The sequence below is a fragment of the Anarhichas minor genome, unplaced genomic scaffold, assembly GCF_050575085.1.
Source record: "Anarhichas minor isolate MPS153535 unplaced genomic scaffold, ASM5057508v1 ptg000017l, whole genome shotgun sequence".
Lineage (NCBI taxonomy): Eukaryota > Metazoa > Chordata > Actinopteri > Perciformes > Anarhichadidae > Anarhichas > Anarhichas minor.
In genome coordinates this window covers 20,314,877-20,342,707 of record NW_027466463.1, presented here as the reverse complement: position 1 = coordinate 20,342,707, position 27,831 = coordinate 20,314,877, and the positions used below count along the sequence as shown (strand labels likewise).

The window sequence follows — 27,831 nt, the reverse complement described above, 5'->3', positions numbered from 1 at the left end:
TTAATTTCAAATCTATGGCCTCATGACGAGAACTCACTGAAATTAAAGTAACACTAACGCTCACAAAGAGGAACAACAGGCCTACAGTTATATTAGGAGATACATTCTTCATAAACAATATAGCTTAAAATCTGTAGTAATATTTGTGAATGTTGAATGCAAATTGAAGAAATATAAAACATTACCTAGTGACTTGCCACCACTGGCAAAAAACAGATATTCAATCCACCACTAGCCCAACACTGCATCACTCATTTCATATTTCCACCCATCCTCTGTCCCTCCTGTCTCCTGTCTCCTGTCTCCTGTCTTCTCGGCTCCAGCTTCAACTCCACTCTTGTAAAGGACACATCTCCTCTTTTATGTCTCCTGTCCTACTTTGGGGTGAAAGATTGAGGAACCAGGACCTCACTAATCTCATCCCACCACCACAACCACCATCAACAGCAGGAACTGCACAGCCTGTTTAGCATCTGATGCAAGAATTAAAAAATCAAATGAAACATATTGAACCAACTCATTTGCAGCAATCTGCGTCATCTGCTTGTTGTTTACAGCGTGTTGAGAAATAGAGAGGTTCATTTTGCTGGTAAAGTCCCAAAGACAAAGCAGTAAAAATATGAGATATTGTAGTTACATTGAGTGAAAAACACACCGGTCTGGACTGAGTAGCTAGCATGCAATGCAGTGTAAACAACACTCATGTAATGGTGCATTAAAAGCAGCCATTTTATTAATAATGTGGAGGTTGTGAAGTCGTATTCTAATGAAAAAACTATATTTTTGGAACTTTCGTCCCACATTTCCGCTGTACGGGCATTTGCTATGACGGACAGCCGTGGGGAACCAATAGGAAGCCTCGATTAGAAGTGTCGACCAATGGGAGCTTAGAGGAGGGCGGTTGTTATCAAGTCGTAAACGGTTAGTAACACAAGCAGGTAAGTAAGATTTTGTCTTATTTTCATCTACAATTAACCAACGCTTGTCGGAGAAACGACTCGTTGCGGTTAAAAACTATCGGCTGTTCGATTTGAGCGGGTTAGGGTTTTTTTTGGGACACTTTTTCTGCCCAAAAAAAGAAAAGAAACGGCAGTCATTGAGAAGTCAGTATGAAACAGGCTAAAGCTAGCGTTAGCTTAGTCCGCTAGCTAAGTTGGCTTGTTATTTAGCCGTTAGCTCGCGACGTCAAACGTTAGCATTGGGCTAACGTTAGCTTCTCATCTGGAAAGTACTGTTTAAGTGTACCACGTTAAATCACTGGCAAAGCATTCCGGTCCATAAAGAAACACACCTCGTCGTAACTTTACTTGTGTATTCAAGAGCTCAGTGTTAACGTTATTCAACATGTAAAACACTTTTTCATTATGAATTTGCAATGATAACGTTAACATTAGCACACCAGTTAGCGTTAGCTTGCCAGCTGGACGTAAAAAAAAAAAAAAGCCCCGAGGGTCAAGTTAGTAACTCTGATTATATTATAATAATCTTTATTTATTATACAATAATTATAATTGTTTTTATTTATAATACAATAACTATAGTAATGTGTAATATTATGTATTTACAATACGATAATTATTATAATATTCTTTATTTATTATACAATAATTATAATAATATATCATATTATTTATTTGCAATACAATCATTGTAGTAATATATAATCTTTATTTACAATACAATCATTATAATAATATATAATATTCTTTATTTACAATACAATCACTATAATAATATATAATATTTATTTCCTGATATATTATTTATTTTATTATTATATCCATACACATATTATTTACAAGGAATTTCACATGGTGGATAGTGCATAACATTAAATAATCAACACACTGCAAAAAATAATAAACATTCAAATGTACAATAAAACATAAAAGATGCACAAACAAAGAGATAACAGTACTTTAAACTAGTATAATGTGAGTGTAATGTAAAAGTGTCATCTGAAGAGTTTGAATAAACTAATATTTGTTTGTGTACACTTTTTGTTATTTTTAGGTGTCATGTTGTCTTCATGTGTGGTAACTGGAATTATGGCCCCTTGGATTATTGAATGGAGGATCTCAACAATGAAGATAAAGGTAATTCTAAACAGTAGTCTGAGGGGTGAGATTGTGGACAGAAGTGGCCCGAAATGAGTGTTTCATTTTGGACTTTTAGCCTGGGAAGGAGGCACAATGAGGTGCATCTAAACCGGATAAACACGCATCACTGTGGAGGTATTTCAGACACAACATGCTGGATATATTGCACATCCCATCAAAGTTTTTTTGCTATGGTGACTTGGAACAGGACAAGAAGATGGATGGATTTTTTAATATATTTTTTAACCAAGACACGGATAAATGGAGGATATCTTGGTGAATAATTATCAAAGACATCACTTCTTTGATCCTGAGATTTGTAGTTAGACTTTTATGTCGAAATCAATTTTAAATAATTTTCCGAACAGGCAGATGTCGATTGTAGTACTCTCTCTCTCATTCACACATTACTTCTTTATCATGCATGTCTACTCTGGTAGTCTGATAGACCTGTAGGAAGTAGGTGGCATGCATTCATTTGGATTACTCAACAGTCACAAACAATGACTCAACACAACATTGAAAACGTCTTTCCTGAGAATCTTCTAGTGCACAGGAAGTAATAGATATGTGTTTATTTAAAAGTCATAGAATATAAACAGTCACAAAATGAAAAAGAAGTCGAGAAACAAAACATTTCAATGATCTTCAGCAGTATTTTAAAAATAACTTCTCTAAAAGGATTGCTTGAATTAAAAAACACAGGTACTAATACTTATACCTTCCTACACAAGTACTTATTATCCCTTTACAATATGTATACAAAATGGGAGAGATCTATAAATTACTACGTGTAATATAACATCCCCACCACTGCCACGCCATAATACCACTAGTATCATGAATACAAAACACCCAGCCCTATTTTAATTCCGACCCCTGTAGTATTTAGTGAACAGTGTTTTATACAAATGTAGTCCCCCCCCCCCCCCCCCCCCCCACCCTGCTGTTACAGGACTTATGGTGCTGTATTATATTCGGGCTATGGCTGCAGAAGAGCTCCCTCTAGTGGCCACTGGAGACAGTGTTGCTGTGGTGGTGGGCGGTCTAGTTCCTGTTAAAAGTGACAGAGCCGGACTGTCGACTCGGTTTTGTTTTTCTCAAAGGGAGCATAACGATAATATTATTATAATCATAATATAGTTATTTAGAAGAGAAAACCAGTAAATTGTCATGTGGATATATATAAAGAAATGTGGTTAAAGTGAAAGCATAATACGATATTTACTGGTGGAGGAGTCATATATATATATATATATATATATAGCAGTGGTAACACGTCCAATTCAAGCCCCTTTTAACACTAATTAGTGCTTGAATATCACTGCGCCATGTTTTGTATCAAAGACACAAAACACCCTCCTGTGATATATATCTTCTTTCTTTTTTGAGCTTTTTATGTCGTTTCTTATCTGCCCTTTACTCTAGTGGTGAGTAGGAGAAATGTCTCCCGCCTACCAGCAAGCACGCAACACACACACTCACACACACACTACACACAGCCCTCCTGTTTGTCAGACTCACAAATCCGAGGGAGAGGAGCTAGCCGCCATTTTCTAAGCGTCTCTCCCTAAAAAACGAGAGAAAAAGGGCTCGCGACAAAAAAACCTACCATCTGGATTTTACCCTATTCGCTTTACGGAGAATCGCGTTTTTTTCCCGGTAAAGGATTACCGAGAAATCGGCCACGTTTGAAGTAAATCGCGCGGTAGAAAACGAGTGTTTTTGCGGCCTTGTCGTTTTATATATTCTTGCTGCTTGCTCGTTAGCTTGAAGCTAGCTGGTCGAGCTAAAGGTGTAGATCGTTGAATCCGGAACGAGACTTCCGAGCGACTCGCGTCAAACTGGGCCTTTTTTTTTGGACATCTGGCCTCTTTTTTTTTTTTTTTTTTTTTTTTTTTTTAATATATATTAGTGGGGGGGATATTAATAAATGGCAGAGTGATCGATAGCGATCCTCAATCTGGTCTTTTTTTTTCTCCATTAAAACTGCAGAGGGATTGTTACCGAAATTCCCTCGGATAGTGTGCAACCTCGTCACGTGGTAGGTTCCTCCTTTTTCTTTGTTAGCGAGCTATAGCTACAGAGAGACATGGTCTACTCCCTACACTTCACACATTTATGTGCATTTAACCCACTATTTGATTAGATAACGTATCAAAGCACGGTCATGTGCAACAACAGGCTTGTCTGTCTTTATTCCCGTAGTCTAATCACAATGCACACCATGTCTCACGCTCTGCAATAATCAAAGATAAGTTATGAGGTGTTTTCTCTGGTTATTATGGACGGTACAGTACCCGGATGTAAACCCTTTGTATACGTTTAATACATATCTCTTTGGTCGTTTTTTGGGGGGCTTAAACTGTCACTGATATTGAGCGTATGCTACGTAGTCGGTGACAAACAACTCTATTTTTTTGCGTAACGTTTAACGTAAAAAAGAGCATATAGACCCTTAATGTGATGAGTGTTGGAAACGTTTCACTGCAGTTGGTTTTATGGGTTATCCGCACCATCTAGCTTCACGAGCAGGTTGTGTTTCTTGCATCAGCAGCTTTTTACCTCCTCGAGCTAACTAACGTTAGCCAGCAGCGACGCGCATTAATCTGCACGCAGTGTGTAAAGTGGCACGGTTTAGAGAAGATATCTATCTTTTCGGTTATTGGGGAGGTTTGGTTAATGTGGGGGATCGATGGTGGTTGCTGATTATTATTATTTTTATTATTTTTATTATTATTACTGGACTCGATACAAAACACACACGCTGACTGGTCCGATCTGTGGTTTTCAGCGGAAGCTAGTGAGAATTAAAGATTACGAAATATCACACCTCGTATGCATATAAAACAGGGACGCCAGCATGACCTTTTTATTTAATTTAAATGTACCAATGTGTTTTTGTAAACACCAGGAAGGCATTTTGGTGATTACGTTATGGTTGGCTAACGTTTTTTTTTGTCGCATCTCTATCTCCAGACAGAGACTCTGTGGTGCTACAATGCATGTTGATTTATAGCGATGCTATTTACTAACATTACTCCTTTTACTGTCCTCTCTTTATGGCGTGAACGAGTTCTGCGTGTTTACAGTGGAATGGGCGGTTTTTTTTAGACAGATGAATTGCATAATGATCTGCTTCTGAAATACCAACATGGCGTAGTGACTAGAAACTGCGGTGAAATACTGAGCCCTCATTCATCTGAGCCTGCAGACGAGAGGAGGGGATGCAGCTCGCTTTTATCTCCTTTTATTTGAAGGGAGGCTCCAATTAAATACATATAATATGGACATATAGGCAGTCTGTGTGAAGGACATGTGAACCACTGAATAAATAGTCATTTTACATATTTAATTAAAGATTAATTTCCAGGCACTCTTATTTTTGGGTTGGGGGGAAATTGGGTGGTTCAGCTTCAAATTGACCAGGAGTCAGCATGACATCATGTGCTATGTGGACTAATGCTTTGGGCCTAAATCCACCTACTTTACACAGTGTCCTGGCTCCTGTGTGGACTTAACACATGTAGGGCAGTGGGTTTTTTTTGGGCGATTTGCATCGGCTTTCCCTGTTTCTTCAATCCACCAGAACTCAATTTCTTTAAAGAGGAGCCGTGTAAGTAAGTGACAATGAAGGCTTGTTTCACACGAGTATGGGTGTAGTGGGAATTATCTGTTGGAGCTCAGATGTCTGGTGTTATTCCATCAGTATCAGGAGCGTTTCACTCACCAAGGTCAGTGCATACCAGTCATTCTTTGGGACTCTATTGAAGTCTTTTGGATTAGGGCCTCTGTAGATAAATGCAATATCTTCATACAACATTTTTGTGAGAAAGACGAGAGTGAATGTGATCTTCTGAGATGTTGCCTCTCTTCATTTTTAAGCAACACTTCCAACCAGTAGGTCAACAAAATGTCAATGGACACCAGGTCATTTGACTAGGCCTTTAACTTTATTAGTTGTTTGCATTTGCTGCAGCTTTGTACGACCCCGTAGTGGTACTACTGCGTTTTCATTGATCATATCTGAAACACATATTTTAGAAATGCCACATGCCTTTTCTTTTAGGTGCTTGTTAGTACATTTCCACTCCCCCTTAAAGCTTACAGAACCTGTAGTGCAAGTATTTCAGTTGTATGTTTTATGTTATAGAGACGGTTGTCATGTTGTATTTCTATTAGGAAATTATCTTTCGTTATTGATATACCATCTGTGTTTAATGATTTTGAGTCCACTTTACTCTAAAGCTCTCTCCTTGCAGCCTTTCCTTTAACCTATGTTTAGTCAACAGTCATTACTTGATTTGCCTTCCGATTAAATCTGAGTGCACTAATACAAATTCAGCTCTTGTCGAGCTTCATTATTAAATCAATATTTAAACATGTTCTAGGTAGTGTCTTTTGTGTCTGGTTACACTCCATCACCGTTCAAGGCTTTGAATGTTACCTGGGAAAACATCTCCACACCACCTAGGATCAGGATTTGATATAGTTTAATGTTTTATTCCTTGTCTCCCCTCTCTGTTTGTCCTCGTCCCGTCCAGGCTGTCCTCAGGTGGGGCAGTAAGCGGGTGGTGTGCAGCAGGCCGCGGTGCCCGTCCCTCTGCACTGCATGGCTGCGATGGCGCCCGCTCTCACCGACGCCCCAGCCGAAGCTCACCACATCCGCTTCAAACTGGCCGCCCCGTCCTCGAGTCTCTCACCGGCCAGTGCAGAGAACAACGGTAACGCCAGCAACATCCTCATCCACAGCGGCGGCCCCGCCAAGTGCAAGGCCGCGTCCGACGAGTGCCCTCTTGACTTTTGCGTCGGAGACCAGGAACAACAACAACAGCAGCAGCAGCAGCAGCAGCAGCAGCAGCAACAGCCTCAAGCCGACTCTGTGGCTCAGGCAAAGCTCCAGCCGCTGGTGGCTTCTTACCGCTGCTCTGATGTGACACCTGTCCCGTCAACTAAGGAGTCAATCAAGCTGCAAGGTGTCCTCATCAAACAGTCCGTGTTGAAGAACCACAGAATACTGCCCGGCTCCGTGCTCAACGGCGGAGGAGACTTCCTGTTGAGGAAGAGGCAGGCGATCGAACTCTCCGGCAGTCAGCTCAAAAGCCTCATGAGCGGCAGCACTAACGGAGGTGACCAGCCCATGGCGCCGGTCAACGGCCTGGCCAAGAAGCTGGCCACCATGTCCGGCTCCGGCTGCGTGGTGGCGGTAAACGGTGACAAGCAGTCCGCCACCGCCACAGACTCTCAGTCCCAGAACCTGCCCTTGGATTCTGAGACCTTATCGGCCACCTTATCGGGGAACATCCCGGTGAAAGGAACCCTTAAACAGAAGCATTCCTCTGGGGTTTCTCAAAATACAGACGGTAAAAACCTTGAACTACCAGTGCTCCAGGCTAATGCACTTTCCCCCCTTACCCACGACAACCCTAACCCCGCTGAACAGGTGAACTTGGAGGAGGCTGATTCTCACACGTCTACCAGTCAGCCACAGGGTTCTGATCGGGAGCGACCCGGTAGCAGTCAGCAGGGCTCCCCGTCTTGCACACTTCAGCCTCCTCTCCCTTGCACCTCTTCCTCGGAGAGCCTTGACGCTCACGTAAAAGAGCGCACCCTTCTCAACAGCAGCCGCCAATCCGAGATCGAAAGCCGGCTGCGGCGCCTGCGCAAACGTCTCCAGGTCGTGCAGGCCAAGCAGGTGGAGCGGCACATCCAGCAGCAGCTGGGCGGTTTCTTGGACTCGGCTCTCAACCGGCTTCTGGTCAGCAACCGCAAGTCGGAGACGGCGACCCCCCCTACGGCGACGTGGAGGACCGGACGGCACTCTTCTTCTTCTTCAAACAGCAGGGACGGCCTCGGTCGCTTCCTGAAAAGCGGTTCCATGCCGTTGGAGCTGGAGAGGCTGTATCTGAGCGGCTCGGCCAACCTCCACTCTGCAGAAAGCGCCTTTGACTCGGACGTAACGGAGAGTAGCTCCGGAGGAGACTCTGACCTGGAGGAGGAGGAGCTGACCAGGGTGGACATTGAGCAGCGACATGTCAACATGTAAGTACAGCGAGCTTATTTAGAGCTCGAAACAAAGCAGTGAAAAAAGGTTTCATAGGAAAACTCTACAATAAGATTAATTCATAGTCGACTATATGCTTCTGTGTCACTTCACACATGTAACTCGCATTACTCTCATATTTCCATTAGTGCGTTTCAACTGCCCTGTGAAAGTCCCTGTATTTCTGGGCCCTGCAATATGCTACTCAGGCTTAGCAGGTGCTAATGACAATTATAACTGCTTCAGTAGTTGGTTGGGTCAAACTCCAGGGAGGGGTAGAGATACCATGTGTGGGTGGTATCATCCACAGGCCGGATTGGACTGTAAAAAAGCTCTAGAGCCGAGGCTAAAACTGAACGCTCTGATTAACTGCAGAGCCAACAAGCAACAACCCACAGAGCCGACGAATGTTTTGATTTAAACCGAAACCAACGAGGAAACGTAGCCGGGGTGTTTTTATGGTTTTTCTGTTGTTTTTTTTACTTGCGGCCTATTGTGATGTCAGGCTTGCTTCAGCAGGAGCATGCACATTTATTCCATGAGGAGTTGATATTGGCGTAGTCATTTGTGTGTCATTGGTGTTTGGAGTGGGGGGGGTGTACAGCGGGTGGGTCAGCGGGCGGGCGTTAATGGACTTACTGACCTGTGTAGGATTGGGTAGATTATTAACAACCATAGCCAAGAACACAGATTTGTATTATCCTTTCCTGCATTCACTTTAGACCTTTGACCTAAATATCTTCATAACCTGTGTGTGTGTGTGTGTGTGTGTGTGTGTGTTAGGTCAACGGGGTCTTGGAGCAGTTTGTGACAGTGAGCTACATTTATGTGGCCTGAGATTGTAGGAGGAGTCAGTCATATTTATACTATATTTATATTTGTTTTGAATTGAGTCATAACTAAACTACGACTTCTACTACTGTTACAAATAGAAAATGACCAAAACTAGCAGTATAATGACACTTTAATGTTATATATAGTTATGATATAGAAGTAATTATGTAGATGGGAAAGGTAAATGATGCAATGAGGAAGTTTGTTGACCCAAAAAGAGCGTCTCATTACATTTAAGATACGTAGGACTAACAGCAAAGTTAGTAATTATACAACACGTTTTATTTTCTTTAGTCATAAAATTACACATCGGGGCAATAAAGGCCTTTTTAAAATTATTTCTAACTAAGTGATCATTGATATCACATGATGTGTGCATCCCAATATTAATTGTTACGATATCATTTAATATTGTTTAGCTATTTGTTCGTAATGAAAGTGAACGCTGTACTTATCTAGAGGGGTTTTTACAAATGGAGACCCGTAGAAGTTGGAGGTGCTTTCCACATTTAGTGAATCTCTTTTCGTTTTTATTATGAATGAGATCATCGACGTCCTGATGATCCAACCTGGAACAGGAGACATTTTAAATACTATGTTCTCATTGAATTAGGAGCATATTCTTGTAGATGAAATCTATTTGGATAGGAACAAGAGTATTTACATAAATACGCCTCATAAATACAAATACCTCATGGTTAAAGGCTGCATCAATCATGGGCCATAAAGGTGTTCATGAATGGGGGATTATTTATGGTTGTGTGTAAGATTTAACTCGTTGTCTTGCTTCAGCACAGATGATTGTGTCGTACATTATCAAGCAGTGTTTTATTTTACTCGTGCTCCTGCTCTGATGAAAAGCAGCCAGCTGTGGTTGTTTGCTTTTAATCGGTGCGTTTAGAATGACCTAGATGTAGTTCCATACACGAGAAAGCATCTGAAATACACATTTACCAGCAGGAATATGACTCCTCATCGCTGCATTTCTCTCTAATCTTGACCAAGCTCCCTCTCTAATGGCCTTAAATAAACAGGAAAAACTACTGGTTACAAGCTGCAGTTTATCTTCTGGTTCAGTGACTCATCTTGTTCCTGCTATACCATGAAAGCCGACCATTGTGATGGTTTTTATTGTGAAGCAGGTACAGCTTCTTGCAACATTAGTCACTGGGTTAGCAACTGCTAAGTCCTCAGTGTGTAAAAATAAATAGGTCTCTGTACATCTGTGGATGTGATTACTAGGGTAGGACAATCCTTTTGATGGTTGGAGCTTTAAAAATATTAGAACCGTTTAAGCTTCCTGCAATTTATACAAGAGAGAACATTTTATTTAAAATGGTTAAACAATAAGTCCATGGGTCTCAATCCAAGTCATATCCATAGCTAGAGCTGTACTAAATAGTTTCCTATTGCCTCATCATAATGTTGACATTCAAATTATTATATTTGCGTGCAGTCCTCCACTATCTCTTCCCCTCTCTCTGCCACTCGCTCTGTCTAAAAGTCTGAATTTCTTTAAAAGAATACATGTTTTTACAGTAGGAAATATGCTGCTTTATTCCACATTTGTTGGTGTTTAGATGCACGCACCTGTATTAAATGGGGCGGTCTAACAGCACCATAAATAACATTTATACAACCACAATAACACAATCATATTTTCAAAGCTTCATTCGAAAATTGTAGAGCTTCAAATGTAAAAAACAGAATCTTTCGGTAGGCCTGCTCTCAGATATTGAAGTGTGCATATTAACTTTATATTTCCTTATGTCAGCCTGGATGTCTCAACACCCTGTAGCATGACGTTAGCTTTGGTTTGCTTGTAGAGTATCGCTGTGTCTGTGAAAAACGTTGAGATGAATGTTTTCTCTCGTTTCCAGAGTGTGCAACATAGCGTGAAAGCTCTGGTTCTCAAATCACTGAGTACGGGCGCACATCCTTGACAAAGAAAAGTGTGAATTTACTTTGTGGTTCGCTTCACTGAAAAAGCGAAATGCTTCCATATGTCAGCTTTTAAGCCAGGGGAGTACCGGTCGGATCGTATCCATATTCGGCTGCTCAAGCTCAGCCACCTTCACCAGAACTCCGCTCGTATTTAGCTTAGCTTAGCATGTAAACAAGACGCACGTCACGTGTGTTACGTCTGTTGCGTTCAGGGGCAGCAGTAAGGAACTTTTTTTCCTAGTTTGTGTAGCCGAGGATTAGCGTGAGGGTTGGGCCTACACTTTATATAGATAATAGAATATTAACATGGAAGCTCTGTACGCCAAAGTCAACAACAACAACAACAACAACAACACTGCTTCACTTCTTTCATTCCACCTTTTAAAATCATGTCCCCGGACACATACTCTGAAACACTGCGTACTAGAGAGAACTTTAAGTCATCCAGAGCCTTCACTAAGAGGTAACTTAACAAAAGAGCCAACACTAGTTGTGTAAACATAGCGGACAGAGCAGATAGAAATATCACTTTCTACATGTTAACATCATATTAAAGCCACAGTTTTACATGTTACAATATACTATATAGGTGGAATAGTTTGTGCAGACAGGAAACCTCAAAACACGACAGACAAATTGCTTTTGTACACCTTAATATGAGGCTGGATTTGTTTTGTTAAATAATTACAATAGTTTCTTCCGACCAGGTGTACTACAGTATTGCATGGTTAAATGTAATAGAGATGAAGTTACTGTAATACATTAGCCTCTGGTTGTGTAGTTAGGTTCAATGCTTTTGGTTATAACACCACCATATGAGTAAGCTTTGAATTATTTTAATAATTAGTCAGTAATTATAATCTTTAGATTCTGACCCACATAGGAGATGTTTTAAAGCGACCCAATGTCATCTTTCACTCATAAAAATAGCCAGACCTGAGCACACTTGACAACACGTTCAGCCATGTTTTGTACACGTTATGTCACAAGAGTTGTGTTTATTATAAAATTTTAGCATAATAAACCAGGCTTATGGAGCTATCTTAATTGGCACAGTTCTTGATTTAGCCGTGTTTTGAAAGGTCTTTCTATCGCTGTCACAGAAGCATCCATTACTTACGGGGTTTAGCCAACATTTGCAAAGTGGTAGCACACGTAAACCTTCTGTAATGCCTTTCTAAGCAGCCGTCTGATGCACATTGTATAATTATCCACCGCTCAACAAGTAAGAAAACAGGTTCTCAGCTCCTAAACCAGCAGAGGAGCAACTTTCCCTCATTGTGAACGTGTTGGTCTACCAGGAAGTTGAGTGTGTGAGAGAGTGTGTGTAACCATAATGCCACATTTTCAAAACTGACAATTTTGTCTTCAGTTACCAATTAATGTCTTACATACACTACACCAGTCAACACTACAGACAATGTAACTTCTTATTCAGGCAGCAGAGCCTCAATTATTCAACGTATGGAAAACAACCTATTTGGGTTGCTTGTTTTGGATGCAACGCTTGTTGCTTACAACTAATCCCGTCATCCACACTGTAGACGTGGTTTCCCGTATCTCAGAGAGAGGATTTAGGTGGCCGGCCAACATCTGTTGTCGTGCTTTAATGCTGCAGGGCCTTTCTGCTCTAGTGTCTGTCTGTGAATGTGACACAACGGCCTCCAGCAGGGGAGTTAGTGCTGCTAGTTTCAGATACAAAGTCTACAAAAAATAACAGTTAATGCATTCATTGAGTTCCCTTGAAAAGTCTGTCCATGTAGACATTGTTACATGGAGCTCAGGTTGAGAAATGAGTGGGAACAGTTGTTTCTGAAGCAACAATAATGCTCATCAGGAAATCTTCAGAGCTTACATGAAGGCTCATGGACAGAATCAGGAAAATTATCGGCAATTATGTCATCTGCACCACGGTTTGCAGGCTTTTTATTGTCCGTCTGATGATTAAAAACTACGGCTCAGAGGATCAGAGTCCATGTTGTTTGTGTGACCATAAAAATTCCTGTCAGCCGGCTGCCTGTGAATTAGGCTAACTGGCCCAGACGACATGCCTTTCATGCTATGGCTCAGCATTACTCTGCAGTCTGAGGAGTGTGTATTTATGAATGTATGTGTTTCTGTCCCGTTTGACACATCTGGATGTGTTTTAGTTCCTCAACACGAACCCACAGGCGTTACATAACAACCCCCCCCCCCCCCCCTCTCTCTTTTATGTAATGACTGCTGCAGCTCTCCGGCTGAATTTGCCCTCTCTAGTTTTGTCCTTCCTCTCGCTCAACTATTCCAGCTCCTGAGCAGTTTCTAAGTTTAACCAGCTGTCCTGTGAAAACATAACGTATTTTTCAGTTTCTCCCGAAGTGTCTGGATGATTATCGGCTCTTTGAAAATCCTTGACTCTGGAGAACAAAGCATTTAAAATGACAACTACCGCTCTGATTCCCCCTTGTTCTTTATTACGACGCATGAATTAGGAGTGAATGGTTTGTGAAGCAGACTTTTGCAAAGTGGTTTTGTTTATCTTTTGGTTTCTTATGGAGCGGTAGAATGTGAGCCGTTGTTTTGCTTCCTCAGCCTGTTCCTTCTGGAGGATTTTTGTCCACGGAGCTCGGGTTTCAGAATGTGAACATTGGGTGTGATAGTCATTCTTTGCCTCCATAATGTTCAGAAAATAACACCATGAGTCAGTTAGGTCTCAGTTAGTCCTGTCTGTTAATATCGAGTATGTTGTTGATCCTAATACAAAAGTTCCCTCTTAATCCATGTAGCTACACAGTGCACCATAGCTCAAATTAAGCTAATCCAGTTTAGTCTGGCACCCACTAACTGCCTTTATAAAATACATCACAGCTTGGCTTTAATGTCCTTGTGTAAACAACTGTTTTGTAAGGTCCGTAAATATAGTTTTCAAGGTTTATGACTCGTTGAACTATTGTTGCAGGATGATTTTGGTTTTGGAGACCCAGCCCGGGCAAAACATGGACTTTAAAATCCAGTTTTTTAATTAACATCTGCACTTAAGAGTTGTGACACACCAAACCTTGATGAAACAAGGAAAGTGGGACAAAAGCAAGCAGCACTTTAAACTAGAACTTGTACATCAACGTGTCCGAGGAGACGGCTGAACACAGGTCCAGCGGTGGACATAAGTCACTGCATACTTTGGGCTGTTTAGAGGCAGTTTAATGACTTTCAGGCATCATAAAAACGTGAAAAACTCTCGAGATCCAGTGTTTGTTTTGTCCCCTCTGGGCTACTGTAGAAACATGGCAGTGCAACACATCTTGAAATAGAGTGCTTATTCTAATAACTTCAAACAGAAAAATCTAAAACTGTATTATATTTGGAGAGCTTTTGAATAGTGTTGCATGCCTGAGGAGGCTTCCCATTTGATAACTGTGGAAGTAGTATATCCCGATAAATATGCAAAATGTCTTTTGTAGTCGAGTTCTGGAATAAGGTATAATATGTCTGTCAGAGTCCTGAGTACTTATACCTCCTATAGGTACTCGGAGTATGTCAGAGCCCTTGTTTCTGAGTACTTCCTATATACAGTAGACTTACACGTACAAGCTCGCAGCTTTGAGAGTTACATCGAGTGTACAGCATAACGTTAATCGAAATACTCCAGTATTCCCAAACACACACAGTGAAGTAGAGAAGGCAGAAAGATGCTGAAATTGTTGACAAAAATGCACTTGATTTGGCGTTTAAATGGTGATAGAAATGTGATTTTTGTGGCTTCACAACATGAAAAGAGCTGAAGGAACATCCTGCGTGTCTTCTCTGTTCATGGTACATTTCCAGTGGGAAGGTAGACGGTCAGCTGGCTCAGAGGCCTGATGGGTTGGGGGGGGGGTTTGGGTCACGTGGTGTATGTATATACTATATATGTATATACTATGGTACTGGGGTGCACCACATACAACACATGTGCTGCATCCAGAGTAGCACCACAATGGAGAATGTGCTGACAACCACCATACAACGGCTGTAGTGATTTGCCGCTGGTGCTTTGTGTGTGTGTGTGTGTGTGTGGGGGGGGTGGGTAAAATGTCTCCTGGTTAGAGGGGGGGTGGGGCTCCTAGTGTGTGGGGGGGGGGGGTATTTCTCAATGCCACTAACTGACTCCTCCTTAAGGCCACTGCACTTGTAAAGGCCTCTTGTGTGTGTTTATGTTTCACTAAACTGTACTTTTAGCTCTTCCTGCTTCCCTTTTGTCACTGTGAGTTTGAGTTTTCCACCCTTCAGTTATTCATTTGAATACACCTGGTACGTGTAGTCTACATCAGTCCATAGATAGATGGCCCCAGGCCTGGAGGATCCACGGCACTATACATTCTCCTTAAAACCTTAATTTCCCCTTTCTCTTTATCCGGTCTTACCGGTGGTGGAAGAAGTACCCAGATCCTTTTCAATGTAGAGTATTTCCACACTAGTATTGCTGTTTTACTTTATTGAAGGCGCAATGAGTAGGATTTTCCTAAAAACAAAAAAAACAATGTATACACTCATAAAAATATTCCCTTTGTCTGTGAAAAGCACAACTTTGAATGTGTTTACAAACCGCAACTGACAAATTCTACTTTGTGCCTTTTTTAGAATAAAAGTTAAAAAGGATTTGCCTCAAAATATACTGTTGGTACCAAAAAGTATTAAATTTGAAGAATAGCCCAGTTAGGAATAATGTATATTATTGGATTATAATTATTAATGCACTCATGTACCTCCCTTACTGATAAATGTGGGGCCAGTCTTTACTTTTTTAAATATATATTGCTTGTGAATTTCCCCGTGTGGGTCAATATAATCAGTATAGTTCTTTATAGATTATATTTTGACTCCATTCACTAACTAGTAACTTAAATTGTCAAATAAATGCACAATATCTGCTTCTGAATTTTAGCAGAGTAGAAGTATAAAGTAAAATGGAAGTACCTCAAAATAGTACTTTAGTAAATGTGTCTTGTTGTCTCTTTGCTGTGACTTTTGTTGACGGCCTTACTCGAGGTTTGTAAGCTGGCCAATGCATGCTGGGACATCTTCCCTGTCAGAGAGAGTTTGAATCTCCTTGAGATCATTTTTCCACTTCACCCTGAAGGGCGTGAACACCTGGCCTATATATCCTCTCGCTCTCTTTTTGGTGGATCAGCTGTCCACCCACCACCGGGTGAATCATGGCACACAGACTCAGCACCAAATTTGTGCAGTAAAATTGTGCGACACCAGTGTTGTTTCTCTGTTGAGTCTCTATGGAGGTTGATTACCAGTGCATTGATCTGATGCACCAGCAGCCATGGGCGTGTTCAGCAGCGTTGCAGTGTTTTAAAAACATCCACCACCCAGTGTGTACGAGCAGCACACGTTTGTTAATCGGTGCTCTGAGCAGGTAACACTGCAGCTGTCTTTGCAGCCGTGTCCTTGATGCTGTATTGCAGTGAACGAAGCCCTAGGTTGCCGAGTAAAAGGAAAGGAGTCGAGACGTCTTGGTCTCCTTTTTACGCTCGGCTCCACAATAAGACAGGATGTCTTCTCCACTTCCTCCATCCTGCTGGTGGAGCTCTGAAAATTGAAAACAGAGACGGGGTGTGTGTGGAGAGGAGAACGCGCAGTGGAAGGTCTATCTTAGTCTGCCATCTGAGTCATTTTTCTCCTTCATTGTTCAGCCTGTATTTTGATGAAACGGCGCCATCTGTGGTCGCTGCTGCACGGTGCAAAGAGCAGACATTTTCCTCTCATGTCTGTCTTTTGAAAAGGCCCATTCTGTGTGTCATACTGGTAAAATGGAGTACTCTGCTCTCAGCTGGCACTCACTGTTTGCCACGGAGTAAATCATTGCGATAAAAATCCTGAATATTTCTCTCCGCTGCTTGTGATGCAATCCCTCGTCATGTTGTTGTTCTGATGAGAAGGACTTTCCATCGCTGGGAGCTTTGATTCACTGACCTCTGCAGTCTGACGGGGGAAATGCTCAGACTCTCCAGATAATGGGCTCTAAATGATCAGTTAAAGTGTTCCATTCATTTTTTATTATATTATGTTTGATGGGATGCTTCATGACGGAACAGACCTGCCTGTACGCAACCTACAAATACAATAAATTCACTTTAACTGACTGAAATTGTGGCCGCAACTAACGTTTATTATTTATTGTTTTATTAACGGTCCAAAAGACCCAAAATAATCACTTTACATTGATGTATAACAGAGAAAAGCAGAACGTCCTCACATTTGCGAGGCTAAAAAACGGCATATTTGGGAACAATTTAATTAAATTAGTTGTTTTTCTGACAAATGATTAATCTACTAATCGTTGCAACTGTATTTAAATATATAAATCATTACATTTGTGTTTGTTATGGTGGAGTTTGTTGGATTTTATGGCGTTTTTCCTGCAAACGTTAATGAATGTCATCCGTTTACCTTTTTTTAAATTTTTTTAAACGTGAGCGCTCACACCTCTTTTTTCCGACCCTCAGATGGAAGCGAGCAGAGAGCCGCTACACTGTGGAGAGAGCCGCCATCATCAGCCACTGGAACTGGCTCCAGGCTCACATCTCAGACCTGGAGTACCGCATCAGACAACAGACAGACATCTACAGACAGATCAGAGCCAGCAAGGTCAGTCGCTCACTCATCTTAGATATGTGTCTGTCTCTCTCTCTCTCTCTGTCTCTCTCTCTCTCTCTGTCTGTCTCTCTCTCTCTGTCTGTCTCTCTGTCTCTGTCTCTCTCACTCTCACAAACTATGTGCAGAAACCCACTGATCTTGTATTAATCTCTGTGGTGGTCTTGTGTCTTCAGGGCTCGGTGGAGCTGGGAGGAGTCTCAGGTGGGACAGAAGTGAAGGCGGAGCCTGTAAATACTCCGGTAAGTGAAGGAGTTTAACGGAGGGCTGTGCTCCTGTCTAGCTGTGCTCTGGTCATGTTCTGTCTCTTGGGGCTCAACCAAATTAATTTGTGACAGCTTGTCAATTTAAGATGCATTCACAGTATCAAGTATTCAGCGTTTCGTGGTCGGTGAGTCTCACGGAGATCTCACTGAGGCAGACACTACTGAATGTCCTTGTCTTTTTTATCGTGGTAATGATTTTATGAACTGCAAGGCCATTAGGAGGAAAGAAGCTCTCGTTTTAAAGAACTAGTACTTAATGTTAATGTGTAATAAATAACATTAAGAGCAAGAATGAGCCTCAAATAACTAAGTTCTTCACCAAAACACAAAGCTTCAATCATTCTCATAAAAACACGGAGAAATCCGTTTTCAATATGTAAATGTTCTCCGTACCAGCGTTCATTCAGCTGTCAGTCGTCTGGATGTCACATGTTCTGTGCAGGTAGACGTTTAATCATAGATCTCTAATAATCAATGAAACATTCAGCATGCTCCTGTCAATCAAAGCGTCTGGTGGAAATTAAATGTGAAACGTTCACAGGAAATTGTGTTTTTTTTTTTGATCTGTCCCTCAGGTCCAAAATGAATCGGATGCTCGTTTTTTTTTTTATGCGTGTTTGAACAACATTCATATTCAGATAATTGCCAAATAACATATTACAGGATGAGCCTGTTTTCTCTTTGTTTGAACGTTTTATTCAACTGTTTGTTAATCTAGTCTGAGTGCAGGTGTGGCCTCTTAATGCTGGTGGACAACTGTGGTTTGCTGAGGCATATTACTGATATAAAACATAAAATAATCTGCTTTAACAGCAAATAAGAGGCTGTGAAGTGTCTGAGGTTTGACCATGAAGTATTGTTCACCTGAGAGTGAAAGCTTGTGAAGAAGGAGCTCCCAGCCATGCGTCTAATAAGGTTTTCAGCCCTTCTTTAATAATTCACGGCCACAGAAGCGGGAGGATTCAGTCTTTTTTAGCGTAGCTTCCGTTTTAATATCCCGGGTGTCTCTGAAGCTGTGCCAGTTGACACGAGGTGGAGTCTCACTGGCTTTGTCTTATCTGTCGATGCAGGATGTCGGTTCAGAGCGGCTGGAGCACACAGGCCCCGCCCACACAGGCTCCGCCCACATCCCCAGCACAGAGCCCGGTCCGTGGAAAGGTCAAAACACACAGCCCGTTAACGGCGTCCTCAGCAGGTACAGCTGATAACAACAAGAGAATCTGCTTTCTTAGTGTTTCCAGTCACAAATGCAACATGTTTACTCGCTCTACCTTCTGTTTAGCATATATGATGTTAAGCTGGATGTCTTTGAAATATACCGCTATTTTCTGATATTTCACAGACAAAACTGATTTACCACGGAAATGATTGGCAGACTAATCGATGAAAATAATCACAAATTGCAGGCTTGGTACTGAGATTAAGATTAAGAGGATTTCACCCTTAAATATCTGGATATTAATTAACTTCACTGGCTTGTAAGATAACCATCGGTGTCTAATTGATCTTAACTTCTGTTGACGCTGTTCAGAGAGACTACACATCTAGATTTATACTGATTAACTTGGTTGTCACTTGAGACAAAATGTGTTTCTCTGTCACCTTGAAGGCCAAACACCTGAGAGCTCATTCAGCTTTGTTTTGTTCCTTCAGGACGGCAGAGAGCGCCGACACAAAGCACCAGCAGCCGTCGGCCTACGACAGCTCGTGTGTCGCCGCTCGCACGCGTCCGCTAGTCGGCTGTCGACGACGGCGCCTCATTCAGCCCAACACTGTGCCCAACGTCAACGGGAAGGTGAGCAACGCTGTGCACATAATCACCTTTAAAATCACGCAACGCTGTCACCTGTTAAAGGACGTGAGAGGACGAGTTTGAGACTGAAATCTATGCGGAAGATGTGAAGATGTTGTTCTCACTGATTTCGATTCTTGTAACTTAATGAGCTGAGTAAACAGCAGACGGCTGACTTATTCATGAAGAACTGGGGCAAACAACAAAGAAGGGAAATAACCCTTGTGACGACTCACAAGTTCTGGCTGCAGAAAATAGAAACATGGGCCGATTGTTCGAGCTTCTCTCCCCCCCCCCCCCCACACACACACACACACACACACACACACTGTGGCTCAGAGGTCTGTGGGAGAGTCAGTTTGAAACATAATGCAATGAGATTTCAATATCCACTCGTATTTCATCTGTTACGCAGTTTATTTATAGTTTCAGGAAGAGGAAGCCTGTACTGTCGGTACCAAGTACAAGTCTTTAACACGGGCCTGAGGCGAATTAACTCAAGATGTGCTCTTTATCCTTTTTTATTCCGTGTTGAGGGGGAGGGAGGGAGAGAGAGAACTGGGTGCTCTGTATACTCAACCGAAGATCAAAAAACCAACAGGATACACGGGAAGTCACTCGAGGAAGGAAAAATCAAAGAGTCTTTATTGGAGTGTAAATCATTAAAGGAGCTGACGCGGTTCAACCGTTATACGGCTTCATCGGGCTTTTAACAAACCTTTGGTCACACCTTTTATAGTGTAAACAGCCGATGAGATGCAGTCACATGACCACTAATGAAAACACTAAATACAAAGAGATGAGATAGCACAGGATAGTTTTTATATATCATAAATAGAAGACATGTACCTGTTGGTTTATTAACACAAAGACAAAACATTACAGAAAACATGTGAAGTCTTCCTAAAGTTATATTTAATTAGCTAATTTAATGGTTCGTACTAAACAACAGAGAGGCAGTAGGGAAACGTTCACAGCTAACACGTGCGAGTTAAGAGTTCATTTCAAAAGATAAGTGAGTTTTATTGTGTTTATGTCGAGTTTAAAGTGTTTTCTATCAATGGAGCCTTGTGGCTTTGAGGAGAGCACAATCATTGTATGTTAATAAATTAGATAACTACTTGTCCACGTCCTTTTTTAGATTTCATTTAATAGGACTACATGTTCTGTTTGGGACAATAGAGCAAATGTTTAAAAAAGCTTAAAGCTCTGCAAGAAGAACTGATATCAGAACCAGTAGCTTCAAAGAGGGGAATGTTTTCTTTAATGACTCACTTAGAAAATGAAGCGTGATCTTTTATAGGTTTGTTATTGTAGAAGCTGAACTATGAACGTGGTTCTGTGTCGTCCTCCACAGACGCAGAGGAGCAGCTGTGTCCAGTGTAACTGCAGAGTGAACCCCAGCTGTGTGATGTGCGGTGGCTGGCCCACCCCCAGAGAGGACCCTCAGTACGAGCAGCCCACCCTGGAGCGCCTGTCCAGACTGGATCTCGGCGTCCACCCCATCCTCTCCTTCCCCGACGGTCAGTTTACGCAGTCGTTTCCTACTTCACATCCTCAGGGGAAGACGAACAAGGAGTGGCCGTAGAGAGGAAGTCCGTAGAAAAGATTCTCTAAATCGACTGAAAAACATCTGGTGTCGTATTCCCCCCGAGCACGTGTTCCAGGCTCCTCTTAACGGTCATATTCAAGAGGCTTCTTTGTAATTATCAAGGAATGTGTCGTGTTTTGTCCCAAATGCATTACGCCGATACACATTTGAGATAAACACGGCTTGGCACGCGATCACGTCGTAGATTGCCTTTGGTTAAATATCAATTTTGCAGGCCATTTTGAATTGCTTATGTTGAGCTACAGATGGCACGCTTGGCCGCGTACGCTGCTGAAATCTTAAAGTGTTTCCGAGACGGTAATTCTCTTTGTTTACTTCCTCCTCAGACGTTTGTATAGGCCTTCGTCTGCAGCAGGTGATGAAGAGCCAGTGGCAGGCCAAGTCTCTGGAGAGGAGCAAACCACTGAAGAAGCTCTCCCTCAAACACAAGCTGTCCTCGTCCAAAGAGAAGCACAAGTTCACCAACTCACTCATGGCAGTCAGTGAGTACAGATGCTGCTGAGCCTCAGGGAGCGAGTTTAAACAGACACAGACACAGACTACACAGTGACGCTGACGAGTCTGACGTTACATTACATGAATATATATAAGACTTTAATGTGGAAACTCTTCCATATCTAAAATAATCACATGAATAAACAGACAAAATAAGCCAATCAAATCTCAGAATTCGGCTCATTATGATGAAATGTTTTTGTTGCTGCTTTTCACAGTAACAGAGTTTATTGAAGGTTGTTGTTATTGCACAATGTCATCTCTCCCAGTGCCGGTTTTATTTCACAATGCCGAAGGGCAAAGTTATGTGCTTTAGCTGCTCAGCTGCAGCAGCAGTAACCCGAGTTCTTATAAAGTCTACCGTAGCTTTCATTGTTTTTTATTGTAGTTCCACACATTTCACACCCAGTGAAGTGACTCCCATGAGTCTGTGGGCTTCAAGACGTCCAATGAATGTCCCTTTTTTAAATATTTTAATTCACTTTGCTCTGAGAAACTTGCATCAACTCCTCCGTCTAATGATGATGTGTGACTGGTTGCTGGCGTTGCAGGACTGGGCCACTATAAGAACCGTGCTGAGAAGCCGAGGACAGTGGACAGCAGTGTGGGCGGCGGCAGCAGCAGCGCTCTGAACGCAGCCAGGCTGGAGGGCCAAGCCGTGTGCAAGACGGAGCGGCTGCAGGGCCTCTCCACTCCTTTAGGGCCCTACGACAAGAACTACAGCCGCAAGAGATTAAGAGAGCACTCGCTGGACAGGGCCGACAGTGAGTCTCCTTATGAATGAGGCCCAGGTCAAAGAACCGGGTCGCACACTGTTTAAGATCTCATGAAAACAGGGTTTGTCATGGCTCACAGAGACCGATCAGTCCTCTTAAAACACATCTGTCTGTCTCCCGTCCTCCAGCCTCCCCTAAACTTTTCATGGACTCGAGCAGCCCCTGTCCAACGCTGGCCAACATGCACCCGTCCCTCCACAGCCCCCTCACACGCCAGCTGTCCACGTCTTCAGAGAACTCCACGCCGCTGGGCCAGAGCATCCAGAGCACACCTGTAAGGAAACGCCGGACCACCACACTCTCTCTTTTTGTTTGCTTGTCTTTCCGCTACATGACGGTGAACCGCGACTTCATTTGGTGTCGGTTGTTCAAACTAAACCTCAAGGTTGTCGGTCTCAATATGACTAAACTCTGGTGTTTTGACAAGTCAAACTATTATTGTGTAAAAATAAACAATCGGCACCTTTTTATGTGGATGTCCAATCAGTGTTGATGGTAAATGTGTTTGCATGTTGCATTGAGTTAGTCAGTGCCTACATGTACCAGGATGCACTGCGAGCAGGTTTCTCCGCCTCTTTTCACCGCATACAGCCGACGCAGTAAAACCACCGTGCAATGTTCCTCCGCTCTCGTATTCTGGGATGCAAACTTGCAGGAAGTTCTGTTTTTAAGCTTCATCTCAGATGAAATAGTTTGTAGTTCCTCCAACTACGTCACTGGATGGAAGAACAACAGGTTTTGCAGCTGTGAACTCAGCTGTTGGAGTCAATTTAGCACAGAAGAGGAACTCGATGACATTAACCATCAACACTGATTGAACATCCACATGAAAGGAGCCAAATTTAAGACACTAAAACATGAGATAAAATGAAATATTTTACTTTTCTATCGTAAGAGTTAAGTGTGGGGCGGCTGCTGAAATCAAACTTACTAAGAACTACTGTTAAAATGTAGAAAACATGTTTTGTAAACGCATAAAGCCGAATGACATAAAGACACTGGGGACGTGCTAGCAGGTGCGCGGGAAAGACGAACGAAACTGAAACTTTCTTTGTGATTTGTTTTGTTTTTTTGCGGTTACTGAAGCAGAAAAAGGTGTCGGGGGGGGGGGGGGGGGGGGAACAAAAGCCTGCAGTCAGTGAGTAGTTCAACAGGCGGCGAGTAGTTCAACAGGCGGCGAGTAGTTCAACAGGCGGCGAGTAGTTCAACAGGCGGCATTATCTGAGAGAAATCCGCCTCTCTAGACACACAGCAGCATGAAAAACCTGTCTGACACAATGTCTGGTGTGATCAGAGGATCTGGAACACAAATGTGTTCTGAAACTAACTGTGGAGTCATCGTTAGAAGATGTATTTAAACAACTTCCCATTGAGGCAAATGGTTTTTACGTTTTAAACATCATAATACACGTGTCCTGAAGTGAATTATCCAGATTAAGTGAAACTTAGATTTCATGATAACATATCTGTCTCAATACAGCTACATGGATCAAACGGCCACAGAGATGAAACCCTGAATCCTTATTTGTGCTCCTCTTTGTCGTGCCCCCCCCCCCCCCCCCCCCCCCCCCCCCCCCCAGCAGCAGCAGCAGCCTATCAAGAGGAGGCGAGGTGAGAGCTCCTTCGACATCAACAACATCGTAATCCCCATGTCTGTGGCGGCCACCACCCGAGTGGAGAAGCTGCAGTACAAAGAGATCCTCACACCCAGGTAACTACACCTGCGTGATGTCACACACAGACCCTGTTCTGGTTGGTTCACAGTCCTCCATCATCTCACGTTTATTCTTCTGTTTGCAAAGGTGGAGATCCGTGGACATCTTCTCTCAGCCCATCACGGAGGAGGAGGACGAGCGGGAGGTAAGAGTGGACTTCTTTAGGATCCACACGTCTGTGCTCTCCCACATTACTCACTTTAAAATATATAAACCTTTTAATACACTTTATAAAACACAAAAATACACAAATTATGAACTTGTACTGTGCGGCAGTGAGTGAACAGTGACACCTGGTGGTCAGATCTCCGACACTTTCAAGGTTAAATCTTTATAGAGGAAGCAGTTCATAGATCAGAAAGAATCATGATTCGTTAATTACAAAGGTTGTTGGACTGATTATTTTTTATTTAATAGCTAAAACACGTTTCTCCTTACAAGATAACTTTGGTATTTTTCCACCTGGACCCCATGTTATTCTGTGTTTGTGTGTCTCAGTGACCGATGGGGAGAACAGTTGTTCTAAATTGGTTCAGTATTGAGTGAGAACGCTGTGATGTCAGCGGTTCAGTGTCTTAAGTCCGGTTTATAGTCATGAACACATCACTACAAGTCATGTCATCAGAATGTCGTCTATAAAGTCCTGAAAGTCATAAATAAACAATATAATAGAAAGTCATAGTATAGTATGTACAGTCAGTGCAATATGTCTTAATATAAGTCATAAAAAGTCACGATACAGTATGTGAGAAAAGTGTACGACACAAACCCAGAGAGATAATATTATCAAAGGAGAGTTTAAAGAACATGTAGAGTCACATGTGACGAGGCTGCAGGTCTTTAGACGTCTTAACAACATTTAATCTACAGTCAGACGTATTCTTCTAGTCGGCCACAGACTGTAACGTTGTAGTCTGTCAGTGATTTAATGTGATGTTTAGAAACTGGTTAACGTTTCTATTGTTTCATCATAATATGACGCAGCTATGACGTAACGAAGTGAGATATAAGTGTTAACCTCGTCATCATTTCACTGATACTTTATACTTTGACCGGTATTACTATGAAACATCACGTTCTATATTGTATTCAAATATATTAAATGTAACTCTGTGAGCCCTGCAGACGCATTTCTTTACTCAATAAATCAGTTATCAATATTTTAGCCGTTAATTTCCAGTGAGTTGATTATTGTAGTTGTCGTCAGAGGCGGTACGTTCAGGGACCTGACGGTGATTTGTGCGTCTGTAGGTGGAGGACCTGACGGACGCGGCCTTCACTCAGCACCACCAGCCCCACGAGGACCAGGAGCGCTCCCGCTGGACCTGGATGGCCCTGGCTCCGGCTAAGAGGAGGGGCAGCAGGTAGCTACTAACACCACCACCATAGCACCACAGTGACGCACTAAAAGTCTCCGATTGCAGCCCCTAAGGTTTATCTGTGGACGTTCTCTCGTCTCCTCAGGTCGTACAAGTCCGTGGACGGGCGCACCACGCCGCTGCTTTGCGGCACCAACCCCCCCACCCCTCAGCCGGCGTCGCCCGACCCGGGACACTGCCCCATGCTCCACGACTACAGCCACGTGCCGTCGCCCGTGAGCCCGGCCAGCCCCGACACGCCCTGCTCCAGGGACTCCCACCGGCTGCTGTCCAGCGAGGACACGCGCTGCTCCACGCCGGACTTCACCTTCGAAGAGAGGGTACGTAGCTCAACTTCATGCTGTACTCATGTTCACTGAGCAGAGCCTGAAGGCATCACAATGTAACTGAAGTGAACCTCCGTTGGTTAGCCGTTAGCGGTGCTGCTAACGTTACTAGCGCTCCTCTGATTGGTTGTTTACAATGTAACATGATCAGAGACTAGAGGAGCATCAATGATGTCCTGATCTACTGCAGATGTTCCAGCCATGTTCTAACAGTGTGTGTGTGTGTGTGTGTGTGTGTGTGTGTGTGTGTGTGTGTGGTGTTTACAGACAGTAGCGCCGTGGGAGCGGCGCTGCTTCCCGCTGCCAGAGGACCCGGCCCCGGAGCCGGAGAGCGACCCCCCCCACATCAGGCCCAGAATTCGCAGCATCTCAGGTTGTCGAGCGACGGCCTTCGGGCGGCTGGACTCGGACGACATGGAGCAGCTGCATTGTGACGACGACAGCGGCCCCAAAAGCAAGGCCTCCACCGCCCACCGATGAATGACTGACAGGCTGAGGTCTCCCCCCCACACCCCCCCTCCACCCACAGCTCCTCTCTGGCATTAACAAGCAGAACCTCAAAGCGGAATAAAAATGTTAAATGGGTTCCTGTTGTTTGATATTCAAACATCAGTCTAATACTTTTCACAGTTTTTAGTGAACATTATGGAGATAGAAGCCTTTCCCTACACTTGTTTTGTCACAGGAAAAAAAAAGGATAAATGTAAAAAAAAAAAAAAGTATAAAACGACACGTTACAAAAACTGTTTTGTGTAGTAGGCTAAACAATGTACATGGGCGGGGCTTAGTGGTGTTTCATATGTCGCGTGTACACTTGTAGCGCACTATGTAGCGGACTCCTAAAATATGGCCAAAGGGTGTTTTCTATTGACTAGTTTGCTTGTAATTCCCATGTACATTTTTAGTGGAGTGACAAATTACAAAACAAGAAAAAATACCACCCCTGTCTTCTTCCTCCTCCTCTTCCTCATCCAAATAAACAGGTACATTTGAGATGTGGTTCCTTCTTCTCCCTCTAGAGGTCGCCTGAAATCACCAGAGCACTTCTCCAACTGCCAAGTCTAGTTTTGTTTTGCTTTTTCTTTGTTTTCATTCCTCACATGTTTTCTTTGTGTCTTCTTCTTTCTTTTAAATAGTAAAAATCATTCCTTTACGGTCTCTTTTGTTCAGAGTGTCCACAGCTCCGTGTCGCCCCGCTGGCTCTTCTCACTCATTTTGGGTTGTTTTTTTTAAAGAGGGTGGTGGCACAGAAAGGGCTGGGGCGTCTTTTGAGCACTTGCCCTACAGTAAAGCGCTGCTGCATGCTGCAAAAACATGCTAATGTTAGTCTTATCACAACGGCACACACTGAGAACTCCACTGATTGAAACAGAAACGTGGGGGAGGATTGAACCATCTGCTAAGTTTCACTCTCAGCGTACAGTCGCTGCTGTATTAAGTTAAATTATGGTAAAAATAAAACACATAACTGAACTATCCCCCCCCCCCCCCTACTTTTCTCTTGCAAACATCTCAAATGTAGCAGCTAGATGCCCCCCCGAGCTCAGGTTTTTCAATTTAAGGGAATATTTTCTGCTGTTTGACCGGTTTCTCTCTGATCACATCCAGACGACTCTGTTGCAAGATGGATTTTTTTTTTTTTTCATTGTGTCATAACCACACTCTCCCTGCCCCTCACTCCCCCCCCCCCCCCCCTCCCCTCACCTTAATTAACTAATTGCTATGCAAAAAAATACTGGTTGTTTTCATTTTACACCTCCGTTTTATGCCACAGCCATTCAATCACTGTTTTTTCTTTTCGTAGTTTAAGCAAGATGTCAATGTACCTGTTCGATTGTTGCAGCAGTTAACCTAATCAAAAAGCAGATTTGTTTTTGTTTTTGTTTTTTGTAAATAGTACCATTAAAACATTTATGTTTAACTTGG

At 42.8% G+C, this 27,831-nt stretch overlaps 1 protein-coding gene and 1 long non-coding RNA gene across 7 annotated transcripts; one reads left to right on the top strand and one right to left on the bottom strand.

The window, feature by feature from the left end:
* The first annotated feature begins 881 nt into the window (after positions 1–881).
* LOC142952153 (KAT8 regulatory NSL complex subunit 1-like) lies at positions 882–27,831 on the top strand. Of its 6 annotated transcripts, none has more exons than XM_076094205.1 (16): positions 882–938; positions 2,014–2,096; positions 6,644–8,141; positions 17,397–17,538; positions 17,721–17,786; positions 18,881–19,005; positions 19,464–19,605; positions 20,960–21,125; positions 21,541–21,696; positions 22,261–22,473; positions 22,614–22,759; positions 24,066–24,196; positions 24,288–24,345; positions 25,452–25,564; positions 25,665–25,899; positions 26,173–27,831. In XM_076094205.1, the coding sequence occupies exons 3-16, from the start codon at positions 6,712–6,714 to the stop codon at positions 26,383–26,385; spliced, it is 3,336 nt and encodes a 1,111-aa protein (XP_075950320.1). In that variant the 5' UTR covers positions 882–938; positions 2,014–2,096; positions 6,644–6,711; the 3' UTR covers positions 26,386–27,831. The 6 variants fall into 6 exon arrangements, with proteins under 6 accessions (XP_075950320.1, XP_075950321.1, XP_075950319.1 ...); XM_076094206.1 differs by having other exon boundaries at positions 21,541–21,697; positions 22,253–22,473; positions 24,075–24,196; XM_076094204.1 differs by having other exon boundaries at positions 21,541–21,697; positions 22,253–22,473; positions 24,072–24,196.
* Positions 13,611–18,848, bottom strand: LOC142952154 (uncharacterized). The gene is made up of 2 exons (XR_012954651.1): positions 17,341–18,848; positions 13,611–17,002 (listed from the first exon to the last, which is right to left on the bottom strand). It is a non-coding gene; the product is annotated as an uncharacterized LOC142952154 (long non-coding RNA).

Excerpts from the sequence above, each read along its gene's own strand:
- LOC142952153 (XM_076094200.1), top strand. The coding sequence starts at position 6,712 with ATGGCTGCGATGGCGCCCGCTCTCACCGACGCCCCAGCCGAAGCTCAC. Across the intron at positions 19,006-19,463 it reads GTTAACGGCGTCCTCAGCAG|GACGGCAGAGAGCGCCGACA; the intron begins GTACAGCTGATA and ends TTGTTCCTTCAG. Across the intron at positions 21,126-21,540 it reads CATCCTCTCCTTCCCCGACG|ACGTTTGTATAGGCCTTCGT; the intron begins GTCAGTTTACGC and ends CTTCCTCCTCAG.